Here is a 24,541-nt window from a genome sequence, read left to right as displayed (position 1 = left end):
TTCCCTAACCTGGGACACCATAACTGGCTCAGGAAGGAAGATCCTTGATTTCCCTGAGAGGTTCAGGTCCACACACTTGGCAGATGGGAAAAGGCTGAAAGAACTTAGGGATATGTCAGTAAAGGTAGCCTCTACCCAGAAAGCAGGTCCTCTTGGAGAGCTGGCAGTAACATGAGACCTGATTCCAGGCTGAGCAAGGGGAGTGACCTAGCACCGCATCCAACAGAACCTGCACTCCTGCAGGTTATTGTAGGCCACCTGGCTCTCTGCAACTGCTCAACTCAGCTCAGCAACGGGAGGGCTGAGGGCCAAGAAACCAGAAGAAACATCAGAAATCAATGGGAATAGCCTGTCAGAAGGGGGCTACCATCAATCCCTCCATGGCCATCCTTGCCACAGGGTTCTCAAGTCTGCACCAACTCTCACCTCAATGCAAAAGCTCCAGATCTTTCCCAAGAAAACCTCTACACACAGTCTGCAATTGGCCCTAGAGGTTGGTGAGGGCCCTCAAACAGCAACAATGTCCTCTGTTCAGTGGGAAAAGGAAGCTCCCCATCCGCTAGAGCAGGTAGTCTCTGAAGGGACAGGCTGACTGGTAGCCTCCTATGTCACTAACAAGGATAACAGACTCTTACCTTTGCATTAATCATGGTCAGTCAGAGAGTCATACAATGCCTTCTCAAAAGAAAAATAATCTGGGCAGCCCAGGTGGCTCAGCAGTTTAGCGCTGGCTTCAGCCCAGGGCCTGATCCTGGAGACCTGGGATCGAGACCCACATCGGGCTCCCTGCATGGAGCCTGCTTCTCCCTCTGCCTGTGTCTCTGCCTCTCTCTCTCTGTGTCTCTCATGAATAAATAAATAAAATCTTAAAATAAAATAGGATAGAAAGAAAGAAAGAAAGAAAGAAAGAAAGAAAGAAAGAAAGAAAGAATAATCTACTCTCTAGAGTGTTCCCAGAAGGCAAGGCACTCTAAGTAAGAACAAGGAAGCACAGATCTCCGAGCTTTTCCCACGGTGGGTTTCAAGGCTGGGACTCCTCCATTTGTAATTTTGTTTATTATTGATTCAGCTTGAAGACTCAGCCCATGATCATGGGAAGAAGAAATTCCACACACAGTGAAGCAGCTTCTCGGCCTCAGAGCCAGCGCCGGGCTCCCGTGAGCGTGTTGAACAGGTAATCTCTGCCTGTACCTGAACTCAGATGAACAGGAGGGAGAGAGGGCACTGCTGATCTCAGCAGAATAGCCTCTTTCCCTTAAAATTAAGGGAAGACATTCCAGAACCATGGTGAGACCCTCCTTCTTGATCCAACCTGTCCCCTCCCTCCTTTCTCAGCAATCCTGTGAGGTTTAGCTCAAATGCACAGGAAGCATTCTCGATTCTCCCAAACTGGACACCAGCCCCCCCTAAGCCCAGTGCCAGAGTACTATGCCATAAATCACTGATGACAGTATAATATCTGAGGGCCTCTCCCCTCACCACCCTTTTCTCCATGGGCAGAAACCAGACCAGGTCTGAGTCACCTTCTGGTCCTATAAGTGTTTAAGAAACATTAGCTGAAAAGTGAATGGGGGTGAGAACAGACCCCATTCAGGGAAAAAGTAGATAGTGAATGCTTGGTGTAGAAGGAAATACTGAGATGGGCTAAGGAGAGAAAGTGGACCCAGGTGGAGAGTGGTTTGGGACGAGGGGGGCTCACGGGGGTCCTGTGCTCTGCCATCAAAGTGCTCCTGATGGGAAGAATGAGAAGGGGCAATGAGTTGAGCCCTGCCCCTGGGGAGCAGCTGGAGATCTGCTCCCAAAGGGGTCAGAAGCCCACCTGCCTCCACCATCCTGATGGTGCTGGCATGGGCTCTACCACAGGGGTACCCATCTACAAGGAAGGAGGCAGGCTTGGCTGGGGAGTATTCTAGAGCAGCCTCAGTGCCCACTATACTGGATGGTAGGTTGGCATACCAGGCTCATGACACTGCTGGGTGCTTGGGGCATCTCCATCCTTGGTGCCTCTATGAACCCCTCAATGGACTCCTCAGTTCCCTGGATACTAGGGCAAAGTAAGAGCAGGAAAACAGAATAAGGGTCTTGGCTCCAGCCCAAGTTTAAGAGATGGACTCTCAGACATAGAGGTAGGCAAAAGAGACTGACCTGTTTAGTAGCAGCTCGTGGGCTGGTTTGTTTGGTGTCTGTAGCATCTGGGCCAACCTAAAATGCCAGGAGGAGGGACCAGTCAGTGAGGGCAGCAGACTTGCTGGCTCCAGGAACCAGCATCATTCATCTGCCCCTTTATACTGGGGATAGCCGATGTCTGTATGCAATACCCACATTGTTACCCTCACCTTCCCCTAAGATTCAGTCCTGTGCCCACAGAAAATTCATTCTTAGGGGCAGATTAGGTTTGAAGTGGAGGGTTGGGGTCAGAGATAGGGGTAAATGCCCAATGGATGACAAACTCCCAGTTTCAAACACTGGCCTCATCCATACCCAACCCCATTCCAAGACCAGGCTCTGCCAGTAATGGAGACAACTTCTTCCCAGTGCCTCTCTGCCTCTAACATGATGACCTCTGGAGGGAGAGCAGCCCCCATTGATATCAGTTTGTCTGCACATCAATTTGGGCATTATCATCAAATCTTGGTGAAACCACTTATCACAGATGGGGTCCATTAGCAGGCTGGGGTAAGGCAGAGCGCAGAGGGATAGGAACCCTACCCCTGGAAGAGCCTGCTGAAGAGCCAGCCCAGAGCCAAGAGAAAGAGGGCACTGGTAACTGTCAGCACCACCACAAACCAGGGTTCTGGCTGCCAGAAAACCTCCGTGTCTGTCACAAGCAGGGGTGTCATCATCGAAGGCACCTGAAATGGAGGCCACAGCCTTGCTAAAAATGTCCTGATCATCCAGCCTTCAAATCTCTCCGAGGGTTGGGCCACCCCACACCCCTGAGTTGCTCTTCTGTATTGCCAGTTCTTTGCATTCAATGGCTCCCTCTGGAATGCCATCCCCCATCATTCCACCTGGAAAACTGGGTCTCCTTGCCCTTTAAGGCCCTCTCTCCCCACCTCTCAAGGTCCCAAGGACCAACTCCCCCTCACTGTGACTCTGTGGATGCGGGTGGATGCTGTGCTGGCATTCCAGGGTACGACATGCACAATGATGGTGGCTGTGGTGCTGAGATGGGGGATAGAGGGACCTGAATCGGCCACACGGATCAATAGCTCATAAGAATGGGACTGCTCTGGCCAGGGGGGCCCCAACATGATATCGTTGTACACCAGGATGGCTCCTTGCAGGCTGAATCGGCTCTGACTAGTCCCTGAAAATAGAGAGGCAGAAGAAGGGAACCATTGCTGGCCTTGGCCTGCTCCTTCCCCAACAGCCTGGTGGCCTCCATGGCCCTCACCTCCCACGATGCTGTAGGAGAAAGTCAGACGCTGTGGCTCCTGAGGAACCCAACATGACACCTTGGTCACCTCCACACTACGGCCCAAGGGAGTGTAGATGGTGAGTTCCTGAAATGGGGGCTGACACTCGGGGGAATGGTCGTTCACATCCTGCAGGAAGGTAGCCAGATCACCCCAGATTCCCCAGGCCAGCCCCTCAGTCTCTCCCTACCTCAGCCAGAGCCTAGGTGTCAGGAAACCAGTTCCAAAGGTTTCCACAATGAGACACCACCCCCTTCCAGCCAACCAATGGAGGAAACTTCAGCAAAGTGTAGAAAAGCAGAATGCCAGGGGAAGATGTGAACACTTTCCAATTTCTTCCAAGGTCTTGAGGCTCGATTACCTCAACCTCGATGGTAATGGTGCAGGAACCAGAGCGGCGCTGGGTGGGGTCCTGGTCTTGGCTATGGTCAGTCACCAGGACAGTGAGCCTGTATGATTTCTGCAGTTCATAGTCCAAAGATCCCAGGAGGTGAATCTCCCCTAGAAGAGATGGCCACAGCCTCAGTCTGCAGAGTCAATTCTGGTTCCATCCCTCCATCCCAGCCCCAAGGTGGGAGTACCGCTGAGACGGTCCACAGAAAAGGTGCTGGGCCCACCAGAGATGAAGTACTCAATGCTGTTGTGCGGGTAATCCTTGTCCATGCCCACCACAGAGCCCAGCAGGGTGTAGGGCCCTGCATCTTCCCGGATCCGGAATGTATGTGGAACACAGGCTGGAGAAAACTCGTTGACAGGAGTCACCATCACCAATACTGGCACCTCAGCTGGAGGCCATTTGGCAATCAAGGAGCTAGCCTGGGGTGCCCAGCCCTTCCCTGGGGTGTGAGGAGGGAGACATGGCCCTGCCCTGGGGATCTAAGGAGGGAGAAGGTCTGGAAGAAGGAAGAGCAATAGCCATTCCTTACTTGTACTCCCATGGGGTTTGGGGGGGGGGGTGTCAAGGAGAGGAGAGATAATGCCCCACCCTGGGGTTCTGATGAGGTGGAGACAACTCTGCCCTATTGATCTCCATAACTCTATCTTGAGGATATGGAGAGGGGTACAGAACAGCCCTGTCCTGAATGTCCAGGCCTGGGTGTGGTCACTCACTCAGGGGCTGATCACCATTGAGCACCAGGATAGAGGCTGCATGCTGAAAGCAGGCCCCAGGAGCATCACAGTCCAGTGTAGCATTCACCTGGCCAGAGGGAGCACAGAGTGATGCCAAGCCAAGGCCTGGAAGAGCCTAGAGCCACCCTGGGCTGCATCAGATCAGGGCATCCACACATCGTCAACCCTGAGCCTCTGTTTTCTGGACTACAAAGCAGATTGACTTCACTACCATCTTCTTTACCGCCATGGCCTCAGCTCCCACAGACCCTTGCCCCCCGACCCTCCACCTTCCTGTCCCGAACACCCTGAACATGAGTCTGGAGGCAGGGACTGGGCACCTCCAAGGCCCTGTCTCGAAGGCAGAGGCTAGCTAGGCCAGGAGGACTGTAGAACCGCAGCTCGTAGTCGAGGGTAGAGCCAGAAGAGTCTGGATCAGTACAAGTGAAGGTGTTCAGCACAGTGCCCACCAGCGTGGTCTCGCGTATTTCAGTCCTGAAAACAGAGTGTGGGCAGCAGGACAAGAATTGAACAGGACCACGAGCCATGGCCATCACCCCAGTAGCTTAGGTAAAGTTCCTGTATACTCACACCAGCATCGCTGGGAGGCAGCGCGGGGGCCAGCGGTTAACCGAACGCACGTTCACCGTGAGATCGAGCTCTACGCTGGCCCGCGGCCTGAGCCGCTCATAGGCCTTCACCCGCAGCCTAGTGACTGCCACGCCCGCGCCCCGGGCCAGCGCCGACTCCAGGGGCGCCGCGGTGCGGACCAAGCCGTCGGCTGGGCGGGATAGGGGTGGGAATGCTGAGTTTAGCCCCGCCCCCAGCTCTGTCGGGTCCCCATCCTCCCAGGGCTCCATCGCAGCGGGAGGGCGCTGAGCCTGGCCACCCTCGCCACCATCTCCGAGGTCCCCTCTAACTCTAGCCCAGCCCCCAAACATCCACCGCGCCCCAGTCTGCCTTGGCTCCAGCCTCGTTTCTCAGGAGCGCGAGGAGGTAGCACGGGTCTCTTAAGACCAGCCACAGAGGCATTCCGCACGCACCCCCCACCCCAATGCCCCTCACCACGTCCGATGGAGAAGAGAGGGCAGGGCACTGGGGAGAGGATTTCGTAGCGCACGTCGAAGCCCCGGGCCCGAACCTGAACCACCTCACTGCCGGGGGCCAGGTCCTCCCGGATAGTGATATTTGGGGCCTGCTGCCTGGACCAAAAGGGGGGCACTAGCTCATGTCCGCTCACGCCATGCCCTGGCCCTGTCCACAGGCCCCTCCCCCGGGGCTCCTCATACAGGAGCTGGCTGGGGACACCCAGGAGCCCCACATCTTAACCTCACTCCTCATTCCCTGGGGCTAAGCCTTGCCACTCCCACTGTACCCAGGGTAGGGGAGCCTTACAGGAAGGAGATCTGACTGGAGGGAGCAGGCAAAACTTTCACCTTCAGCGTCCCATGGCAGCTTCGATTTTGTCCAAAGGTCACCAAAATCTGAAGCTGGAAGACCTGCAGTGCACACAAAACAGGAAAGGAACTATGAGTCTACCTATATGTCTGTGTCTAGTCTTCCCTCCGAATAGGTACTCCCTGCCTCAGGCCCTCCACAAGGAGCCCCAACACTCACTCTGCCCTATGACCCGTCACTCTGCTGACAGGTACTCCTTTGAGTCCTATTCTTTGGGGCTATAAATTCTTCTTTAAGGATGCTAACAATGCAAAGAAGTGTGATATCTGAGTCATTTACAATGTGACATCATCTTAGAGCCAATCCTTAAGACATGGAAGTTTTAAAGAAGGAATTTCTTTTCTTTTTTTAAGAAGGAATTTCTTTAACCTCCTCCAGACTGTACTGGCCACTTCACCCAGAACTTTCTCTTCTTGTGTGACTGCTCTGCACACTCTTAGTTCTATAAAAGGAACTGGGAGCTCCCAGAACCAGAGATCCCTTTTCTTTCTGGAACTCCAGAACCCAGGACAGAACCAGGCCAACATTGGAGCACAGCCAGCACGTGACAACAGGTACAGATATGGGCTATGTCTGAGCAGGGCAGCAAAATCTAGAAGGCCAAGAACAAATAAACCTCTAGGAGGTGGTGGCTCTGTACATTGTATGCCCCATCCATGGGTATCCCCAGGTCCCAAGTCAAGCTCACCTTTTGACCCTGGCCTTTGAGGCCCTGGGATGGCGCCAGCAGCCAACCTTGCCCATTGATAGAGAAAGGTCCAGGGAAGTATGGAGGGTCCTGGGCACTGATGATGCTTATCTGACAGGATAGAGGTGCTAAAGGCTGCCGCCCCAGCCCACAGTGCCCCCAAGCATCCCTGTCAAAATCTCCCATCAACCCAGCAGGTACCTGCCCACACCCAGCTCTCTCATACCCCACCAGGAGGTGGCTCCCCAACCTCCACCCTGACCCCTGGCCCTGATCTTCAATCTTTTCTGCTTTTAAATCAATCATTTTTTAAAGATTCATTTATTTATTCATGAGAGACACAGACTGAGAGAGAGAGAGAGAGGCAGAGGCACAGGCAGAGAGAGAAGCAGGTTCCATGCAGGGAGCCCGATATGGGACTGGATCCTGGGTCTCTAGGATCACGCCCTTGACCGAGGGCAGTGCTTAACTGCTGAGCCACCCAGGCTGCCCAACCATTTTGTTTTTTAAACTACATTTCTTTTTCGGATTACAAAAGTGATACAGAATGTCCATGAAGAGGGATCCCTGGGTGGCGCAGCGGTTTAGCGCCTGCCTTTGGCCCAGGGCGCGATCCTGGAGAGTCAGGATCGAATCCCACGTCGGGCTCCCGGTGCATGGAGCCTGCTTCTCCCTCTGCCTGTGTCTCTGCCTCTCTCTCTCTCTCTCTCTCTCTGTGACTATCATAAATAAATAAAAAATTAAAAAAAAAATGTCCATGAAGAATTCAGGACACACAGGAGAATCTGAAAGAACACAACCCCCTGGGATATCTTTGGTCACCCGATTGACCCCATTGGGAGGTTATTGGGGGTAGGCAGCCCTCAGTGGCTCTCTCCAAAAGCATGTATCATGCAGAGGCTTAGCTGGCACTAAAGGGTCCCTCTGAAGTCTGTGTTTGGCCAGAGAGGAGATGGGCCAAGGAGGGGCCTGGTTCGGTTTCCCATATGCCTCCCCCACCCTGTCCCCCACTGCCCATGTGTTGGGCTCACCTGGGCACGCTGAAGTTCCACGCCTGGGAGCAGCAGAGTGTACAGCTGGGTCCCGGGTGTGACTGTTTCCCGAACCTGAATGATTTCCCCAGCTAGCCAGAGGGAAGGTCAGGGAGGCTCTGTTCAGACCATGCCTGCCCACCCCCTGCCTGCTGCCCCTGGCCTCACCTGGGCTGGCAAATCGGCCAGCACATGAGCTATAGCCAGGGTCCCGCTGCACATCCACAAAGAGCAGTCCCTCCATCACGTAGTTGCCACATGTGAACCGCAGCTGCAGTTCATAGTGGTTTACTGCTAGGGCATCCAGCCGGGCTGAGCTGCTTAAGGTCACCTGGGACAGATGGGCAGTGCCATGTGGGACTCTAGGCTCTCCATCCCCCTATACTACCTCTAGCTTTGTGAATTTAGGGTCTGCCCTTGTTCCCCCATGGTTCTCATCTGTGCCCATTACCCTACCATGCCCATATAGATCCCGTGCCACCTGGTCAGGCTGGGTGGGTTGAAGAAGGTGGTGGGTGGCTTCACATGGATCAGCTCCAGGATGGGCATGTGAAGAGTACAGTTGAAGGGAAAGGATTTAAGGATGGTCCCGGGTCCCTGGCTCTCAGAGACATTTATGAACCAGGGCAGGCAGTGGACTTCTGTGAAGAAGAGAATTCAGGGCAGCCCAGGTGGCTCAGCGGTTTAGCGCCACCTTCAGCCCAGGGCGTGATCCTGGAGACCTGGGATAGAGTCTCGCATCCGGCTCCCTGCATGGAGCCTGCTTCTCCCTCTGCCTGTGTCTCTGCCTCTCTCTCTCTTTCTCTCTCATGAATAAATAAATATATTTTTATTTTTTAAAATTTTTATCTATTTATTTATGATAGTCACACAGAGAGAGAGAGAGGCAGACACATAGGCAGAGGGAGAAGCAGGCTCCATGCACCGGGAGCCCGATGTGGGATTCGATCCCGGGGTCTCCAGGATCGCGCCCCGGGCCAAAGGCAGGTGCCAAACCGCTGCGCCACCCAGGGATCCCAATATTTTTTTTTTAAAAGAAGAGACAATTCAGGCTTGAGGACCTCTCCCCCAGGCTCATGGAACCACAGATATGAGCCTTCTGCCTCAGCCTGCCTCGGGTCATCACATCTTGAGACCAAGCAGCCAAATCTCATCCTTGTCCCCCACATTCAACCACAGCTCAGCTCACTTAACAGAATGGGAGCCAAGACTTGGTTGAGGAAGCAGCCACGATAAGGAATGAGGATCAGGGGATGCCTGGATGGCTCAGTGGTTTAGAGCCTGCCTTCGGCCCAGGGCATGATCCTGGAGTCCTGGGATCAAGTCCCACATCGGGGTTCCTGCATGGAGCCTGCTTCTCCCTCTGCCTGTGTGTCTGCCTCTCTCTCTCTCTCTCTCTGTGTGTGTCTCTCATGAATAAATAAATAAATAATCTTTAAAAAAAAAAAGGGAATGAGGATCGGGGAGTTAGATCTTTGCCCTTCCCTGGCTCTCCCACAGCCCCTGCCCTACGCAGTAACCTATCTGAGACGAGTCACAATTCCATTCCACTGCAGAGTGTGTTGGGGCATGAGCATTGGGTTTCCCCCACCCACCAGCTCCTCACCAGAGGCAACCAGAGCAAGTAGAAGCACTGGGGGCCTGAGCAGTGCCATCATGGCCTGAAGATACCAACAGCAGAAGAGACTCCGGCAGACCAGACGTGTTTGTCAGGCCTACCCCGTTGTCAGGCCAGTTGCTTAAACACAGCCGGGCAGGCTGGACTCTTGGGCCTCCCAGATCCAAGCCCCACCCATCCCTGATGACCTGAGCTCTAGACTCCAGACAGGCATTAAGAGGCTTGGACAACCCCAAGTTTCACTGCTTCCAGTGAATTCTTCCGTTCGTTACTACAACCCAAAGGAAATGTTAGGGGAAAGGATCAAACTTCAGGTAGGGAAACGGAGGCTTAGAGAAGTAAGCCTTGGTCATGCAGTCTTAGAGACAGCATAAGCACGGCACCTGGGAAAACTGGGCTAAGGATTTGCTACCCTACAGAGTCCAAACTCCAGATGCCCACCCCCTCTCAGCATTAGAACATTATCTGCCTTCAAGTCTGAGCCCAGCCATCAACATAATCTCTTAAAAGTTGCCTGCATTCAAAAAGCAAAAAGTGTCATTGGTAGTATAAATCAAAATAGTGGTTGGCTTTGGATATATCAACTGGAGGGGGCGCAAAGTATCCTCCTATGGAGTAGCTGGGGATGGTCTATACCTTGATCTGGGTGACAGGTGTACAAGGGTCTTCAGATTTTAACATTTATTGAGCTGTACCTTTGAGAGTTGTCCATTTGTTACATTTATATGTCAGTTTTCAAAAAATGTCTACGCTTAATTTTTCTAGTTCTTCCTCTCTCACTCTCTTCTGCCAACTGTCATCAAGTTTGTCTCTCTGTGAAACTGCCCTTGTCAGAGTCCTCGGAGATGTGCATACTGCCAAATCCAGTTCTTTCTTCAATCTTACCTTCCTGGCAGTGTTTGACACTTGCTCCCTTGGCTCCTAAAGTGGCCTCGCTGTTTCCTTCCACCTCCCTGGCAGTTTCTGCTTAGCTCCTTTGCTGGTTCTGCTTCCCTACCATGACCAAGAGGACTGTTCCAGGGTTGAGTCCTGACTGCTGCCTCTGCCTACATTCACCTCCCAAGCCCATGGCCTTAAATACCATCCACTCACTTTGCCTTCCAGACTAAGGCTTCGGTGTGATCTCTCTCCCATATTCCAGGATCATACACCCAGTGGCTGACCCTGCATCTCATGTTAGATGTCTAACAGGCACCTAAGGGCCACATGTCCACAGATAATGGTTTGGTTTTCCTTCCCAAACTCGTCCTTCTTCAGTCTTTCCTGGATCAATTCGCAGCAATTTCATCCAACCAGTTGTTCTGGCCAGAAATCTAGAAGTCGTGCTGGATGCTCTTTTTTCCTTACCCATATTCATTTATCAGCAAGACTTTATTTTAGCTCCAAAACATACTTCAAAGTCACCCCCTTCTGTGGCCCAGCTCCACTCTTGATGGATGAGGGCAGGAGCCTTCACTCTAACTACAGAGTGGTTCTCCTAAAGCAGCTGGGATTATCCAAACAAGAGCCAGCCCAGGTCATTGCCTGCTCAAAAGCCTCAGTGCTCCCCATCACACCAAAAACAAAACCCTTTATTTCCTTCTAAGGCTGCTAGAAGCCTGGTTTTACTGACCTCCTCATTTCCTCACCTATTACCATCTAGATACCTGGGCCTTCTTTATGTTATGCCCTGTGCAACTCTTCTCTTCTCAGGGCCTTTAATTGGCTGATGCTTCTGCCTAGAATCTCTTTTCTTTCTTTCTTTCTTTCTTTCTTTCTTTCTTTCTTTCTTTCTTTCTTTCTTTCTTTCTTTCTTTCTTTCTTTCTTTCTTCTTTCTTTCTTTTCTTTCTTTCTTTTTCTTTCTTTCTTTCTTTCTTTCTTTCTTTCTTTCTTTCTTTCTTTCTTTCTTTCTTTCACCTTCTTTCCTTTCTTCCTGAGACAGCACAAATGGGTGGGGGCAGAGGGAGAGAGAATTTTAAGTAGACTCCACATTCATCGTGGAGTCCAATTTGGGCTCTGTATCACCACCCTGAGATCATAACCTGAACTGAAATCAAGTCAGAAACCTAACTTACTGAGCCACACAGGCGCCCCTAGAATATCCTTCTTGATTTCCCATGATGGTTCATTCAGATCCCATGCAGAATGCCGCTTCCTCTGCGAGTCCCCTCTCCCAGACTAGCCCGGCCACCCTCATTCCCGCTACTTTTCTGTCTATTGACTTGTCTAGTCTTTCTCAAGTTAGACTGTATCCTGGAATCTAGCCTCGGATCCTGGAGCGGCCTCCAGGAACTGGCTCTGACTATTCTGGACAGAGTGCCGCCCTAACCCCCTGCGTTCTAGGTTGGCTTGTGTTGCGGGCAGAGGGAAACGAGTGGAGTTGCCCAGGTAATCGTGGCTAACCGCGGCTCCCCACTAGGGGGCGGCCCCGCCTAGCTCTGCCCAGACGCGCGGTGGGAGAGGGCGCGGGCTGCGCCTGGGCTGAAGCCTTTCTCCCGAGCCGCCGCCGCCGCGGCGCGGTCCGGTGCTCCCTGAATCCTCAGAGGGGGCAGATCCTCCCATCGCTTCCAGGGTTGTTGACGCCCGCTCCAGGAATGGATTCAGTGGGTCGGGCCCAGAGCAGCCACGGGACTGTGGGTCCCACGCTTGGGGGCGCTCTGCCCGCACGTGGGCGTGGCTGGCGGGGGTGGGGGGATCCGCGCCTTCACCGGGCCCCTGCGGGAGGGACCGCGGTTCTATACCGGAAAAACGGGAAAGCCGAGGCTACCGCGGGGAATCGACTTGTCTCGGGTCCTGCAGCGGAGCTGGAGTCGGCTCAACCGCGCAGGGTGTAGGGGAGCGCCAGCCCCGCCCCTTCCCCCTCCCAGAGCTGGAGAGGAGTGGGGAGGCGGCCTCAGGCTCACCCCCGCCCGGCCCGAGGGGCGGGGCCACTTCAGCCCCGCCCTGGCTCCATTGGGGGCGGCACCAGGGGCGGGGCGCGGCTGCCAGATGTTGGGGCGGCGGCGGCGGGAGCTGCGGAGAGCGAGCAGCCGCGGAACCAGGCGGAGGGCCGGGCGCCGCTGGCCGGCCCGCTGGGCCCTGTGGGCGCCGGTCCCGCTGGAGTTCGAAGAGGAACTGGCAGGCCTGGCGGGCGCTCCGGCACGGGCATGCACAGCGCTCGGCTTGACAGCTTCCTGGGCCAGCTCCGCTGGGAACTGGTGAGGCTTGGGAGCGGGTGTGGCTTGTGAGGACGTGTGCGGGGTGCCCAGCTGCCGTCCGGCCCGAACAACACACGGGTAGGGGCCGTCCCGAGTGCCCATCTAAGGCAGGATGGGGGCGGGGCGGCGCAGATGGCCCAGATGGCCCGCATCGGGTTTCGGACGGTTGGGAGCTGCGCTGGGCATCAAGTAACAGCCGCCCAGCTGGCCTTGCTGCCGGGGCGGCAGAGGGAGTTGGCGGGGAGAAACTTCTTTTGGGGTGGATCAGGGGGCTGAGAGGGACTAAAGAAGTGCTGGCACTGGTGTGGATGCCTTCAACCCCAGACCGACCTGTACCTCCTTCCCTACCCCCTACCTGGCAAGTGCTCTTTCTCTGAAAAAGGCTATGAGCTTTGGGGTGCTGAATCCCTCAGGAAGCAGGGATGCTCCCCCACCCCTAGCCCTGAACAGGACCTACTTCCCGATACAGATAGGCTCCCAACCCTGCCTCCCGCCTTGGTGGCGGGTACCGACTTGCCCAGCTCTGCGTGCTGCAGCCTGCCGGACTGCCACCAGGTCGGCTGATGGGAGCCACACGAGCTACGTGTGCCAGTGCCTCCATGCCGGCCCGGTGCCCACTGGAGGCCTGCTGTCCAGGCCTACAGGCCTATCCAGCCCTCCTGGGCCTTCAGTTTTGGGACTGGTCTGGCCAGGCAGGCAGGGGTGACAAGCAACTCCTCCAACTTGGGCCCTCTCTTTTTCCACAGCTGTGTGGCCGGGACACAGGCTCACCTCCCATGTCTGGGCCCCTTCCAACACCCCCCAAACCTGGCCCATGTGTTCCGCTCAGCCACCGGCTCAGGGCTTCAGATGCCTTGGAAGAGAATTCAGTCTGCTGTGTAGAAGAGGAGGAGGAAGGTGTAGTCATAGGAGACAAGGGTGTTGTCTTGAGGAGCCCCAGGGAACATGCCCTGGACTGGGACTCTGGCTTCTCTGAAGTGTCAGGCAGCACATGGAGAGAGGAAGAATTGCCTGTACTCCAGCACCCATCACCCCCAGCATGGCCCCCACATAGACAACGCCTCTCAGCCAGTGGCATTCCCCTGCCCAGCAGAGCCCCTGCGGCCAGTGCACCACCTGCCCACCGGCCACGTCCCAAGTCTACCCCAGATGCCTGCCTGGAGCATTGGCAGGGGCTGGAAGCTGAGGACTGGACAGCAGCCCTGCTGAACAGAGGTCGCAGTCGCCAGCCCCTGGTGCTGGGGGACAACTGCTTTGCTGACTTGGTGCACAACTGGATGGAGCTGCCAGAGGCAGCGGGTGAGGGGGACAATGGTGGTGGGCCCCGTGCCCGTGCTCGTCCCCCTCAGTTCTTGCTTGGGCTCTCTGAGCAGCTGCGGCGCCAGCTGGCCAGGGCACGCCGGGCGGCTATGGCGGGAAAGCGACTGTCGTGCCCACCTCGCCCGGAACCGGAACTGCCTGCAGATGTCTCACGCTTTGCAGCCCTCATGAGCTGCCGCAGCCGCCAACCTATCATCTGCAATGATGTCAGCTACCTCTGACCCTGCCCTCCAGCCTGGGACAATAAAGGCCTTTTCTGGACTATCCTGGTTCCATACCCCTGAGGCTCTAGGAGGCGACCCCAGCTCTTTGAGGCACACAGCCCAGAAAGGCGAATCTAAAGAGCCCTTTCTCTCCCTGCAGGGGTCCCCATCATGTCCATGTCACACACCCTGTGCATTACACCCTGTGCCCTGTGTTTCATCATCCATCCATTCCACTCACACCCTCCTTCATCAAGTATTTATTGAGTGCCTACTATGGGCTCAGGATGCAGGGCTTGATAGAGCCAGGGAATAGGGCTACTGCCTTGTCACAGCTCATAGTGCAGGGGAGGGAAGGTAGTATCCTCATCTTCACCCTCACAGCTGAGCTCCAGCACCAGTACCCGCTGCCCTGGCTTAGGTATCCAGCCTGTCACCTGCTGTACCAATTCCGTCACCCTGGTAGTATGGGGGAGGGGGAGGTGGGAGAGTGATTGGCTAGGTGAGCAGTGGTAGGCAGAGTAACTGGGCATGGACCAGAGGGTGCTGATGGGCTGTAAGGAGCCTAAGCCAGGGGCAGGAGGAGCTCAAGGCAGGAAACATCTGAAACTATTTTAGGAGCAGCAGGCAGGGCGGGCAAGGAGGCAGGAAGCTATGAGTCCCCTGGGAGTGGGCTGTGAAAGGGGGGCTTAGCAGAGTGTGGGGGAGCTTGTGGAGCTGGCCAAGCAGGCTGTTTGGAGGCCCCTTCTCAAGTTTTCCATCCTCACCCCACCCCCAGCCCATTTGCTGGCTCCATTTGGCAAAAGAAGGTCTCAGGACGGTGTGAGGGGCCCAAATGGGGATGGGAAGAACAAAGACTTCGGTCTCCCACCTCCAACCTCCAGGAACAGAACAAGTCATGGCTAAAGCCAGATGTGGGCTCACCTGAGGGCTAGGCGCTGCGCCTGCTTTTCAGGCAGCCATCCTGCTGAGTAGAGCAGGGACCTCCCATGCAGCAGCATCTTCACCCTCAGCCCAAATTGTTCCTAGTGAAAGACAGGTCAGCTGCCAGCCAGGCCAGGTTGGGCCAGGCCTGAAGGCAAGGAGGAACGGGGCTCACCTGGAGATGGGCCAGCAATAATTTCAGGGTCCTCTCTGGCTGCCCAGCAGGCACCTTCAGACGGTCCCAACAGGTCCATGTCAGGTGATGGAACTGGGGGGGAGGGGGCAGGAGGAGCTTCTCACACACACCCTCCCCCTACCCATTACCAGCAGCTGATGGCCCCTTTCCTAGAGGAGGAGCTGGACTAGAGGCAGGAAACAGAAGCCAGGGGGGTGGGGTTGGAAGGTCGGATCTGGGCCCAGAGTCTCAGCACCCTCTCCGCCTATGCTGGGGCCAGCACAGGAAATGGAGCTATGCCCCCCTCCACACACACACACAAGGAAACAGGCAATCCATCACACAGGCTGTGTGTGTGTGTGTGTGTGTGTGTGTGTGTGTGTGTGTGTAAGGGGGTGGGTGTTGCTTCCTGAGGAAGCAGGAGCAGGGCCACTGCATTCATGGATAAAGTTGCTTGATCCTCAAACGCAAGGCTGGGAGCTGGGGGGTACACCCTGCCCCCTCGTCCTATATTACAAGGGCATCAGACTACATGGGCACTGAGGATCAAGGGGCCCAATGACTGCTTAGGCCCCACTGGCTAAGAGTCCCCAGCAGGGACACAGTCCACAGAGGCCTCTTCTTCCTGTCCCCTTGCCCTCCCTATTTCAAGAGTCTTGGGGTTCTATTGCCTGTTGCTGAGGATGGCAGGCAGCCAGGGGCCAGAAAGGGGCCCTGACAGCCACCCCCCCCCCGAAAGCACAGTGGGGTCAAGCTGAAACAAGGCCAGAGGTGAGTTGGGGGGATCCTCCCTTGCCCCTTCCCCCTCCACCATAGACAAAGGCAGCTTATGTGATAGCTGGAGGAGAGGCCTTGCACAAAGGGGCTCTGTGTACTGTGCCCTGAGGGACCCCAGGGCTGCTCAGCAAAAGCCCAGTGCTGGCCCATGACCTCTCCCCTCTACCCTGGTGAGGGCATTCTCTCCACCCCCTCTCCTGTGCCCTAAGAACATACCAGCTACTGCTGAGCCTGGGCACACAGCCAGGGGCATTCACAGCTCTGCATTCAAAGGAACACACACACACACACACACACACACACACACACACACACACACGGCCAGGAACGCCTGCATGTGTACTCACATGCACACCCATGCATGCCCACACTGAAGAAGAGTGCTGTACTCCCATCTGGCACACAGATGTACAAGCATGCTCCCTCCATGCCCACACACCATAGGGCCGGGGATGCCCAGACCCTGGTGCACTCACATCTGGGAAATGAACACACACATCCCCACCCGCGGTGGTGAGCTCAGTGCCCTTTAACTCAGCTTAGAGGGGGTAGGCCAGGATCCCAGTGCCATACAGGCAGGAAGTTAGGCTCTGTTTGAGGCTAGGGCTCTAGTCACCCCCTCCCTTCCACCTCCCCTTTAGGGGTTTTACTAGAAGGAGGAGGCCGTGAGGGATGTCTGGCTCCACTAATGAGTTAAAGCTGCAGCAACCCCCAGACCCAGGGCAGTGGAGGGTTGCGGGGTGGGGGTGGCTGATGGCTGTTTCCTGTGTCTGACAGGTCCCAGTCTGGCTTCACAGCAGGAAGGGGGCTGGAGAGAGTCTTAAGGACTCATCCAGAGTCTGGGTTCTGGTGCAAACCCAAAGCCAGAGTAGAACCTGTTTTTGGTAGATCCAAGAAAACACCAGGCCTGGTGTGGGGTGGGGTGTCAAGGGCTCACCTTCTGGATGGCTGGGGCAAAAGGTACCCAGCGGTTGAAGCGGTTTTCAGCCAGATGCAGGAAGCAGTGGCGAAAGGCACTGAGGGGCCGGGGCCTGCCCACCACCTTGTATAGCTCTAGGCCCACCAGGCCAGCCACAGCTGCTGTAGTGGTGGCAATGGCTGGGATAATCTTGCCCACAATTCGCTTGCTCTGCCAAGGACAAGAGATTTAGTCTGGACCCAAGGTGTATGGCCAGGGCTTGAAACCCACCTCCAGGCCTGAGCCCCAAGGGGCAGAGTTACCTGGGAGCGGTTGGCAGGGAGGATCCCATAGTTCTGAGCTCGCAGGCTTGCTGCTGCTGCCACAAAGTCCATATGGAAGTTGCTATCATTGTCCTGTGAAGCCCGAGTTACAGTAGTGTTAACACTGCCCCAGAGTTCCTCACCATGGCTGACCACATGTCCCCAGAGAGGACTCCCCAGAATTCTGTGGGGTGGATGCTTGCATCTCCCCACTTATCAGATAAGGAAGCTGAGGCTCAGGGGAAGTGATCTGCTTTTGGGTGTCTGCCAGGAGGAGAATTCAGGCCAAGGGACTCCAAAGCTACCTCTTAGATCTTGCCCCTCCCCAGTTTGGCCCTTCACCCCTCCTTGGACTCTTACCTTCTCAAACTTCAGGGGCTTTAGGGGAGGGCTCCCGCTCCAGACTTCTAGGACTTCTTGCAGTTTCTTTAATTGCTCAGGGCCTAGCAGACGAAAGGGGTGTTGGGCAGTTCTTAGTCCCCACTGTCTGCACTCTTCCTGGAGCTTTGGATCTAGTCTTGGTCTCTCCTAAGCCTAAACCGACCACTTTCAGAGAGACCCCTTAGTCGATGCTGCAGTCTCTCCAGCAGCCCAAGCCCCACTCATGTATGCGCACGTGCATGCATACGTGTGCACATCTGCAGAACTCTGTCCTCACCTGGGGACTGGAGCTAGGTGCTCTCCAGGGCCCAGTGTTTTGTTTTTTTTTTTCCTGAGAATCTGCCATGGGAACAGGGGTGGTAGGGTGTGGGCAGCAGGTAGAGGGCCTACTGAGAGACTAGAGGAGGAGCCCAAATCTTGAAAGAAGCAAGCTCAGGGGGCCTGAGAGATAGTGAGTTGGTCACAGGGCCCGCAGGCCCCCTTTTCCTTCTGCAGTGTAGGTTGAGGATAGGGCCAGACCTTTGGATGGCAGCATGGGGGACTAGAGCCAGGGACCTCACCATATTCAGCAGAAGCTGGAGCTAGCTTCAGGTCATTAGGAGAATTGGGGGCCAAGTGCTGGGGCACAGGCAATGGCAGCAATTTCAGTAGTCCCCTGAGTGCCGTTTGGTCCCGTGAGCCAGGAAGCCCATGCATCTGGGCATACAGGTTAGCAGCTGCCAGCACATAGAGGAGGTGTGTGTCCTGCAGTCAGACCAAGAGCATGGGCAGATGCGTGGATGTGAGTGAGCACGTACAGGTGCAAGGGGTGGGGCTCACCTCCCATTCGCCTATCCACTTCAGTGCCTGCTTCTGTCTCACAATGTGGACACCCACAGGTGCACAACATGGCAACCTCCCTCAGCATCTGTGCATCTCTGCAGAATGCAGAGGTGCCCACCTCTGCTCTGAGGGGTCACATCCCCATCTTGGGATCTCCACTCACTTGGTTGGCATCAAACTCCAAGGGCTGGGGACACTGTTTGGGACCTGACCAGAAAAGAGTTCCATCCTCCAGCACCTAGGGAAATGGAAACTGTTGGGTTGGGTTCAGTCTGGTCCCCCTGAACCCTCAGCCTCCTGGTCCCTAGATACCCACTTTATCAGGTGGGAAATGGTTCAGCAGCTGCATAATGCTATAACAGAAGCATAGTTGCCAGTGGCCAAGGGCCCACAGCACACAGTCTTGCCAGGTCTGTGGACGCTCTCTCAGGATGCCCAGCACCTCCTGCAGCAGAGTCAGCACCTGGGGCCCATCTGTTTCTGCCAGAGAAGTAAGCACCCTGCAGAGAGACAAGGAGGTTTGAGGTGAAGCCCTGAGGACTCTGGTGCTAGGGGCTCTGGAATCCCATTCACTCCTCTCAGTGGCCTTACTGCTGGTTGTGGTTGATGGTCTCAGCAGACAGACAGAAGAGCCCCTCAAACTTGTTCCGGGCCCACTATGGGGGAGAAAAGACCCATGAGGCGTCAGGTAGGGAACAGGTCTATAGCTGAGGACTGAGCTGGGTGGGGCAGGGGTCTCTGGGGGTGCTTCCTACCTGCACGGTGTGTTCTACTCTGCTGGGGAAGTATCTCAGGGTGCAGACAGGGTAGGTAGTTTCCTCAGAAGCTAAAGTCGACGTAGGGGCTCTGTAGGCCTCAGTCACATGAGGCATGAACACTGAAGCATGGCCCATGGTGCCCTGCGTCCCAGCCTCCAGCAGTGGCTTCAGATAGTGGGTACAGCGAGCAGCCACATACTTCCCTAGCAAGGGGGCAGAGGATCAGGAGTGAGGCTGACACTGCTTTGAATAAGGGGCTGAGTTTCAAGGTCAAGCACTCACGGGCCTGGAAACTGTCCAGGGCAGCAGCCACGCCATCCACACGGGAGAAGAAGTTGTCCCCAAAGATATGCTCTGTAGTGGGATCCAGCAACATGGTGAGTGGGGTCACCTGCAAGTCTGAGTTCAGGCGGTGAGTGGCCTCTGCAGCTACCTCTGCCTTCAGCCTCTGAGAAGAGAACAGGAAGATGCTTGGTGTGGGGGTGTGTGTGGCAGGGGGCAGGCATTGTGCAAGGACAGTCCAGGATGCAAGATGTGCGTAGGGGCCAGCACTCACACCAATGTCCTGGGTTGTGAAGAGGAACTGACGGCTGAGATTGGAGTGCTCTACGTGGTCCATGTCGGCAACAGTCACGCCCCCGCTGGGCCCAGCCCCCAGGCCCACTAGGGCAAAACTTTTGAGCAGCTCACAGCCGATAGCACCAGCACCCACCTGCCAGCAGGAGCAGCTTTAGCCAGAGGGCCTAGCCTGACCCTCCCACCAACACCCCCAGCTGGACCTCAGAACTCACCAGGAGGTAGTGCTGCCAGCTCAGCTTCTCCTGAAAACCAGCCCCAAACACTGCAATTTGCCCATCATAGCGGCAACCTCTCTAGGGGACACAGACAGGGGTCAGTGATGGCCACTGGCCTGTGCTGTGTCTCCCTCTTACACTAACTTTTCCAGGTCAGGATCTCTGTTTCTTCCTGTGTCTTCCCTGGTCCTGGGTTTGGAGAAGGCTTGCACCCCTACCCCAGTTCTTACCGGGGCACAGTCCTCTGGTTTGGGAAGGGGTTCGCCATCTTCTGGAAGGCAGTCGAGGGCATCAAAGTACAGCCACTGGTCCAGGGGCATGAACTTCCTGGAAATTGCCTAGAAGTCAGGACTTCCATGTAGGAACTTCTGTCAGCTCCAAGCCTCCAGGGCTGCTGTCTGGCGCTGGGTGCCCTCTCACACCCACACTGATCTCCACACCCTTCTTAGACCTACCCTGCCCATGCCCATGCCCACCTTCAGCACCTCCTGGGCAGCCACTGCACCCATTGTGGCTGCCATGGGGCTCAAGCCACCAGCACTACTCAGGGCGACTGTTTTCACTAGAGCCTCATCCAGCGGCTCTCCTTTTGTCCCCTTCAGTGGTTCCAGGGACCGGGCCAGGCCCACCACCATCTCTGCATCAACCTGGGGGGTAGAACTCTGTGGGTACAACAGCCCCATCCTGAGCTCCATCTTCCACTCAAACCCTTCACACAACCATCCCTCATTTCCACAGAAGAGGAAGCAGACCCTGGTTGTGAAGGCCCAAACCTGTCATGATGTGGCAGGTTAGGCAGGTAGCCTCACTCACCCCACCAGGCTCTGTGCAGCTCCACCAGAGGATGCCTAGACAATGCCCATGGAGGCTCCATCAACATGGGTAGAGATTTCAGCCCAGAACTGAGGGGGAGGCGGCGGCTGGGGTCCCCAGGCTTTGTGCCTGGTACTTTCAGGGACCCGGTCTCTGATCTGGGGACAGTGCTATCATTTCCTTTATGTAAATGGGAAATTGCCTCTGGAACTATAACTCAGGTCTGTGAGATGATAATTGCTGCTTCCTGGCAGATGAGACCCCAATAAGACAGAGGCTGCGGGGGAAGCAATGGGGCCACTCACAGGATCCCAAGGCTTGGGCAGGCGGCCATGGAGGTGCTGGAACTGGTGCAGTGCACGGAAGGCCTGGTGGAGGCACTGGGCACGATGAACTTCCTGGGGACTCTGGGCCACAATACGGGGCTGGAGCAGGGCTACAGCCAAGGGCTTCTGCAACAAGTACTCAGCTCAGGGGCAGGTTCAGAATACCATGGGCCGCTTGAAGTTCCCAAGCTCCCCTACCTCAGATGTACTTGCACTCACATGGCTCACAGTCTTGGGTCTCTTGACCTCAGTGACAGCCCCACCTCGCAAGTAACGGGAGAAAGTTGCCGTGTTCCCAATCTCCAAGGTTCCATCCTCTAGGGAAGATCCAGTCTAGTCAGTATGACCTCTGAACCTGAATAGTTCCTCATATTCTATCCTGACTTGTGTCTGTGTCATCGACCTTGCCCCATACTGAGGAAGCTGGAGGGAGAACCTATCCCCAAGGACCAGGCTGTGTGTGCACCCAGTGGGGGCTTGGGCATTGAGCCTGGAGTTGGAGTGAGTTGGCCTACCCTGCACGCGGATAGGCCGAGGATCGCAGCCATTGAGTTCAACCATGCCCTCAATGCCTGAGAAAGTCACCAAATCCCCATCGCAGAAGTAGTGGTCATCAGTCTCTTTTCTCAGAGTGAGAATTCCAGGGGAGCCCTGGAGAAGAAGTGGCTTGGTTCAGGGGTGCTCCTCTTAGTTAGCAGGTGAGTGCCCACACCTCAGCACCCACCTGGGAGATATGCTGGATGGCAGCTGTCAGAGGTTCTGCCTCTGTAGGGTCTTGCACGGTGAAGTCCTCACCAAAGTCACAGAATAACTGCCTGTGGTGTGATGGTAGGGGTTACTAAGCTGGCCCAGTGGTTATTCCCCATGCTTGCAGTGAAGGGTGGGCGACACGAGGGCAAGTCCAGAGGGCCAGCATTGGGGAAGGAATGCTGGGAGAGGCTTAGAAGCTGAAATTTGAGGGATTTACTGGAGCAGGTCTGGAGCCTGGCGTGGAGGAAGCAGAAGGGTGGGACTGAGGACTACAATCAGAAGGGGATGGTGGGATAGGCCTGGGGCTGGGTGGAGGACCACTAGAGCCAGCCTGGAGCTCGGAGCAGCACTGGGACCTATCACTGCTTGTGATGTGGCAGGTTAGGCAGGTAGCCTCACTCACCCCACCAGGCCCCGGGTGTCGGCCACCAGGAAGCAGATTCCGAGCTCATGGCATAAAGTGCCCACCTTCAACTGCTCCTCCAGCTTCGAGGTAGTTAGCACCACCACCTGGGTGAACCCCATGATCACCAAGGCCAGAACCACTGCTCAGCTCAGGCCAAGAGGAAGGGACTGGGCTCACTTGGAGAGTGGGGTGGGGGTGGGGTACCTGGAAGCCCAGCAGCAGCTCCTCCGTAATGTCACCTGTGTGGACTGACACCTGGACGCCTTTGTTGAGCTTAGCCACAAGTTCTCGAGATGCCTCAGCCCTGCTTGTTTCCAAGTCCTGCTCTGAGAGGAAAAACTGGAGAGAGACCCAGTCTGGCTTGAGCAAGGAGATTTCTCTTGGACCCTATCCCCACCCTGGCTGGGGACCTGTAGCTCCCTCACCCCCCAACCTTCACCTGGGCAGCCAGGTCAGACCAACAGGTGGGGTGGGGATCGTGCAGAGTGAGACTGCCCACACCCATCAGGACCAAGTTTTTGGCCACCTCAGCCCCCAGGCCCTGGAGGCCTGAGAGCAGGACTTTGGCTTCCCGAATTCTCTGCATGGCCGGCATGTCCAGTACATACCTGTGGAGGAGGAATAGAAAGGTAGACAGGAGATTGGAAGTCAGAAGGCCACCCCACCCCCCTTCCCCACCTTGGGCCTCACAGTTGCCGTGAATATAGCTCCTCATCCACCAACTTGGAGGTCTCCAGGACATCCATCCTCAGGCCTGAGGCTGGACAGCAGTCTGCGGTGCTTATAGATAGGGTCACTGTATGTGAGGCTGTGCTGGCAGAGGCCAGTGCCTCACTGTAGCTGGTGCAAATAGGCACTAAGTTTCCGGGTCTGGGAGTAAAGGACACTACTGGCCACGGCTTTCTTCCTGGTTCCTCTGTAATTTCAGGGGAAGTGAAAGTGAAAGTGAAGCTAGACTGAGCCAGCTCCCGGTCCTGCCTCCCGACAGTTGGCAGCTGCAGGGCACGGGCAAAATGGGCCAGAAACTCCTGGGTCTATTTGGCCTCTGTTAGAGTAAGGTGGTTTTTTTTTTTTTTTTTTTTTTTTAGATTTATTTATTTATTTATTTATTTATTTATTTAGAGAGCATGCGAGTGAGTGGGGGGAGGGGCAGAGGGAGAGAATCTTCAAGCAGACTCCCTGCTGAGCAGAGAGCCCACTGACATGGACTCCATCCTATGACCCATGAGACCATGACCTGAGCTAAAACCGAGAGTCATCAGATGCTCAACTGAATGAGCCACCCAGGTGCCCCAGCAGGTATCTTTCTTGAGAAAGGAAGCCATGGGAGGGACACATGTGAGCTGGAGGCAATGGTCTCCTGTGGCTCCCTACATCTCCCAAACCTCAGGCCCCATCCCCCTTGGTGTCTCTGCCTTCATGTTCTGCCACCTACAGAGTGCAGGCAGGAACCCCCGTGTCCTGAGGACTCAACTGGTCCATAACACTGGGTAGAGCCAGTCCCATCTCAGAGGCTGTGAGAGCTTAAGGTTACATTGTCCCAGATCCAGGTGAAGCTTGACATCTTTGGGAGTACCCACTTGGCCCTCGGCCAACTCCTGAGAATAAGAATTCCCCGTGTCCACAGCTGCAAGCTCAGGACAGATGGCAGTCCTAGGTAGCCAGACAGGGAAGGAGTGCTGGGACTCAGAGTGGTCAGTCTATGAGTGCCAGACCTAAGAGTGGCAGCCATGGGACAGCCATGATCACAGATGGCCTTACTTTTCATTTAAATTTTTATTTTGAAATAATTATAGACTCAAAGGATGTTGCAAAAACAGTAGAGAGATCCTGTGTACCCCTCATCCACAGGTGTGGTTGCCTTCTTAGGAACTTGGGGCCAGTTCTCTGGAAGATGGACCACTACTTGCCACAAAACTCCGCAACAGCTAAAACAGATGTGGTCATAAATTCTATTTTTTTTAATTTTTATTTATTTGTGATAGTCACAGAGAGAGGGAGAGAGACAGAGACATAGGCAGAGGGAGAAGCAGGCTCCATGCACCGGGAGCCTGACATGGGATTCGATCCCGGGTCTCCAGGATCGCGCCCTGGGCCAAAGGCAGGCGCCAAACCGCTGCGCCACCCAGGGATCCCTATTTTTTTTAATTGAGGTAAAATTCATATAACATTAAAATAACTATTTTAAACATTAAAATAACCAAAGTGTACAATTCGGTGGCATTTAGTATACTCACAATATTGTGCAGCCACCACCTCTCTGTAGTTTCAAAACTTTTTCATAACCCACTGAAGAACACCCCCCCACCACACTAAATAATCACTATTCATCCCTACACCGATCCTCTGGCAAATACTTAGATTCTTTCT

At 55.2% G+C, this 24,541-nt stretch overlaps 3 protein-coding genes across 8 annotated transcripts; 1 reads left to right on the top strand and 2 right to left on the bottom strand.

Annotated features, from left to right (window-relative positions):
- Nucleotides 1-1,037: 1,037 nt before the first annotated feature.
- On the bottom strand, nucleotides 1,038-12,452 carry CDHR4 (cadherin related family member 4). The gene is made up of 20 exons (XM_038565357.1): nucleotides 12,270-12,452; nucleotides 11,949-12,039; nucleotides 8,163-8,347; nucleotides 7,875-8,037; nucleotides 7,707-7,798; nucleotides 6,676-6,786; nucleotides 5,925-6,028; nucleotides 5,595-5,731; nucleotides 5,121-5,310; nucleotides 4,871-5,024; nucleotides 4,530-4,617; nucleotides 4,001-4,204; nucleotides 3,781-3,920; nucleotides 3,398-3,548; nucleotides 3,090-3,310; nucleotides 2,710-2,852; nucleotides 2,146-2,202; nucleotides 1,957-2,044; nucleotides 1,700-1,730; nucleotides 1,038-1,191 (listed from the first exon to the last, which is right to left on the bottom strand). Exons 1-20 carry the CDS (start codon nucleotides 12,450-12,452, stop codon nucleotides 1,136-1,138), a joined length of 2,589 nt encoding a protein of 862 aa, XP_038421285.1. The 3' UTR covers nucleotides 1,038-1,135.
- On the top strand, nucleotides 5,363-14,085 carry INKA1 (inka box actin regulator 1). 4 transcript variants are annotated; one of them, XM_038566415.1, is made up of 2 exons: nucleotides 5,363-6,541; nucleotides 13,248-14,085. In XM_038566415.1, exon 2 carries the CDS (start codon nucleotides 13,278-13,280, stop codon nucleotides 14,040-14,042), a length of 765 nt encoding a protein of 254 aa, XP_038422343.1. In that variant the 5' UTR covers nucleotides 5,363-6,541; nucleotides 13,248-13,277; the 3' UTR covers nucleotides 14,043-14,085. The 4 variants fall into 4 exon arrangements, with proteins under 4 accessions (XP_038422343.1, XP_038422341.1, XP_038422342.1 ...); XM_038566413.1 differs by lacking the exon at nucleotides 5,363-6,541 and adding an exon at nucleotides 12,298-12,501; XM_038566414.1 differs by lacking the exon at nucleotides 5,363-6,541 and adding an exon at nucleotides 12,441-12,579.
- A 183-nt stretch (nucleotides 14,086-14,268) lies between these two features.
- Nucleotides 14,269-23,099, bottom strand: UBA7 (ubiquitin like modifier activating enzyme 7). 3 transcript variants are annotated; one of them, XM_038566410.1, is made up of 24 exons: nucleotides 22,862-23,099; nucleotides 22,611-22,779; nucleotides 22,376-22,510; nucleotides 22,169-22,275; nucleotides 21,740-21,830; nucleotides 21,531-21,666; nucleotides 21,235-21,332; nucleotides 20,995-21,141; nucleotides 20,353-20,538; nucleotides 20,107-20,214; nucleotides 19,874-19,954; nucleotides 19,639-19,794; nucleotides 19,365-19,530; nucleotides 19,080-19,285; nucleotides 18,916-18,980; nucleotides 18,641-18,824; nucleotides 18,488-18,562; nucleotides 18,063-18,246; nucleotides 17,482-17,564; nucleotides 17,122-17,214; nucleotides 16,838-17,029; nucleotides 15,124-15,216; nucleotides 14,949-15,049; nucleotides 14,269-14,483 (listed from the first exon to the last, which is right to left on the bottom strand). In XM_038566410.1, the coding sequence occupies exons 1-24, from the start codon at nucleotides 22,915-22,917 to the stop codon at nucleotides 14,354-14,356; spliced, it is 3,042 nt and encodes a 1,013-aa protein (XP_038422338.1). In that variant the 5' UTR covers nucleotides 22,918-23,099; the 3' UTR covers nucleotides 14,269-14,353. The 3 variants fall into 3 exon arrangements, with proteins under 3 accessions (XP_038422338.1, XP_038422339.1, XP_038422340.1); XM_038566411.1 differs by having other exon boundaries at nucleotides 20,353-20,523; XM_038566412.1 differs by lacking the exons at nucleotides 14,269-14,483; nucleotides 14,949-15,049 and having other exon boundaries at nucleotides 15,174-15,310.
- Nucleotides 23,100-24,541: the final 1,442 nt, after the last annotated feature.

Source organism: Canis lupus, chromosome 20 (genome assembly GCF_011100685.1).
Source record: "Canis lupus familiaris isolate Mischka breed German Shepherd chromosome 20, alternate assembly UU_Cfam_GSD_1.0, whole genome shotgun sequence".
In the NCBI taxonomy this organism is placed as follows: Eukaryota; Metazoa; Chordata; class Mammalia; order Carnivora; family Canidae; genus Canis; species Canis lupus.
The sequence above is the reverse complement of the archived record's forward strand: the minus strand, read 5'-3'. Positions and strand labels throughout refer to the sequence as shown.

What these genes read in the sequence shown, in the direction of transcription:
- INKA1 (XM_038566413.1), top strand. Translation starts at nt 12,451, where the DNA reads ATGCACAGCGCTCGGCTTGACAGCTTCCTGGGCCAGCTCCGCTGGGAA. An exon ending in GCCAGCTCCGCTGGGAACTG is followed by an intron (nt 12,502 to 13,247) that starts GTGAGGCTTGGG and finishes CTTTTTCCACAG; the next exon opens with CTGTGTGGCCGGGACACAGG.
- CDHR4 (XM_038565357.1), bottom strand. Translation starts at nt 12,452, where the DNA reads ATGCCCGTGCCGGAGCGCCCGCCAGGCCTGCCAGTTCCTCTTCGAACT. An exon ending in TGGAACTTCAGCGTGCCCAG is followed by an intron (nt 6,787 to 7,706) that starts GTGAGCCCAACA and finishes CTATCCTGTCAG; the next exon opens with ATAAGCATCATCAGTGCCCA. An exon ending in TCCAGTCAGATCTCCTTCCT is followed by an intron (nt 5,732 to 5,924) that starts GTAAGGCTCCCC and finishes CTTTTGGTCCAG; the next exon opens with GCAGCAGGCCCCAAATATCA.
- UBA7 (XM_038566410.1), bottom strand. Translation starts at nt 22,917, where the DNA reads ATGGATGTCCTGGAGACCTCCAAGTTGGTGGATGAGGAGCTATATTCA. An exon ending in CCATCCAGCATATCTCCCAG is followed by an intron (nt 21,667 to 21,739) that starts GTGGGTGCTGAG and finishes CTTCTTCTCCAG; the next exon opens with GGCTCCCCTGGAATTCTCAC. An exon ending in AACCAGAGGACTGTGCCCCG is followed by an intron (nt 19,955 to 20,106) that starts GTAAGAACTGGG and finishes TGTGTCCCCTAG; the next exon opens with AGAGGTTGCCGCTATGATGG.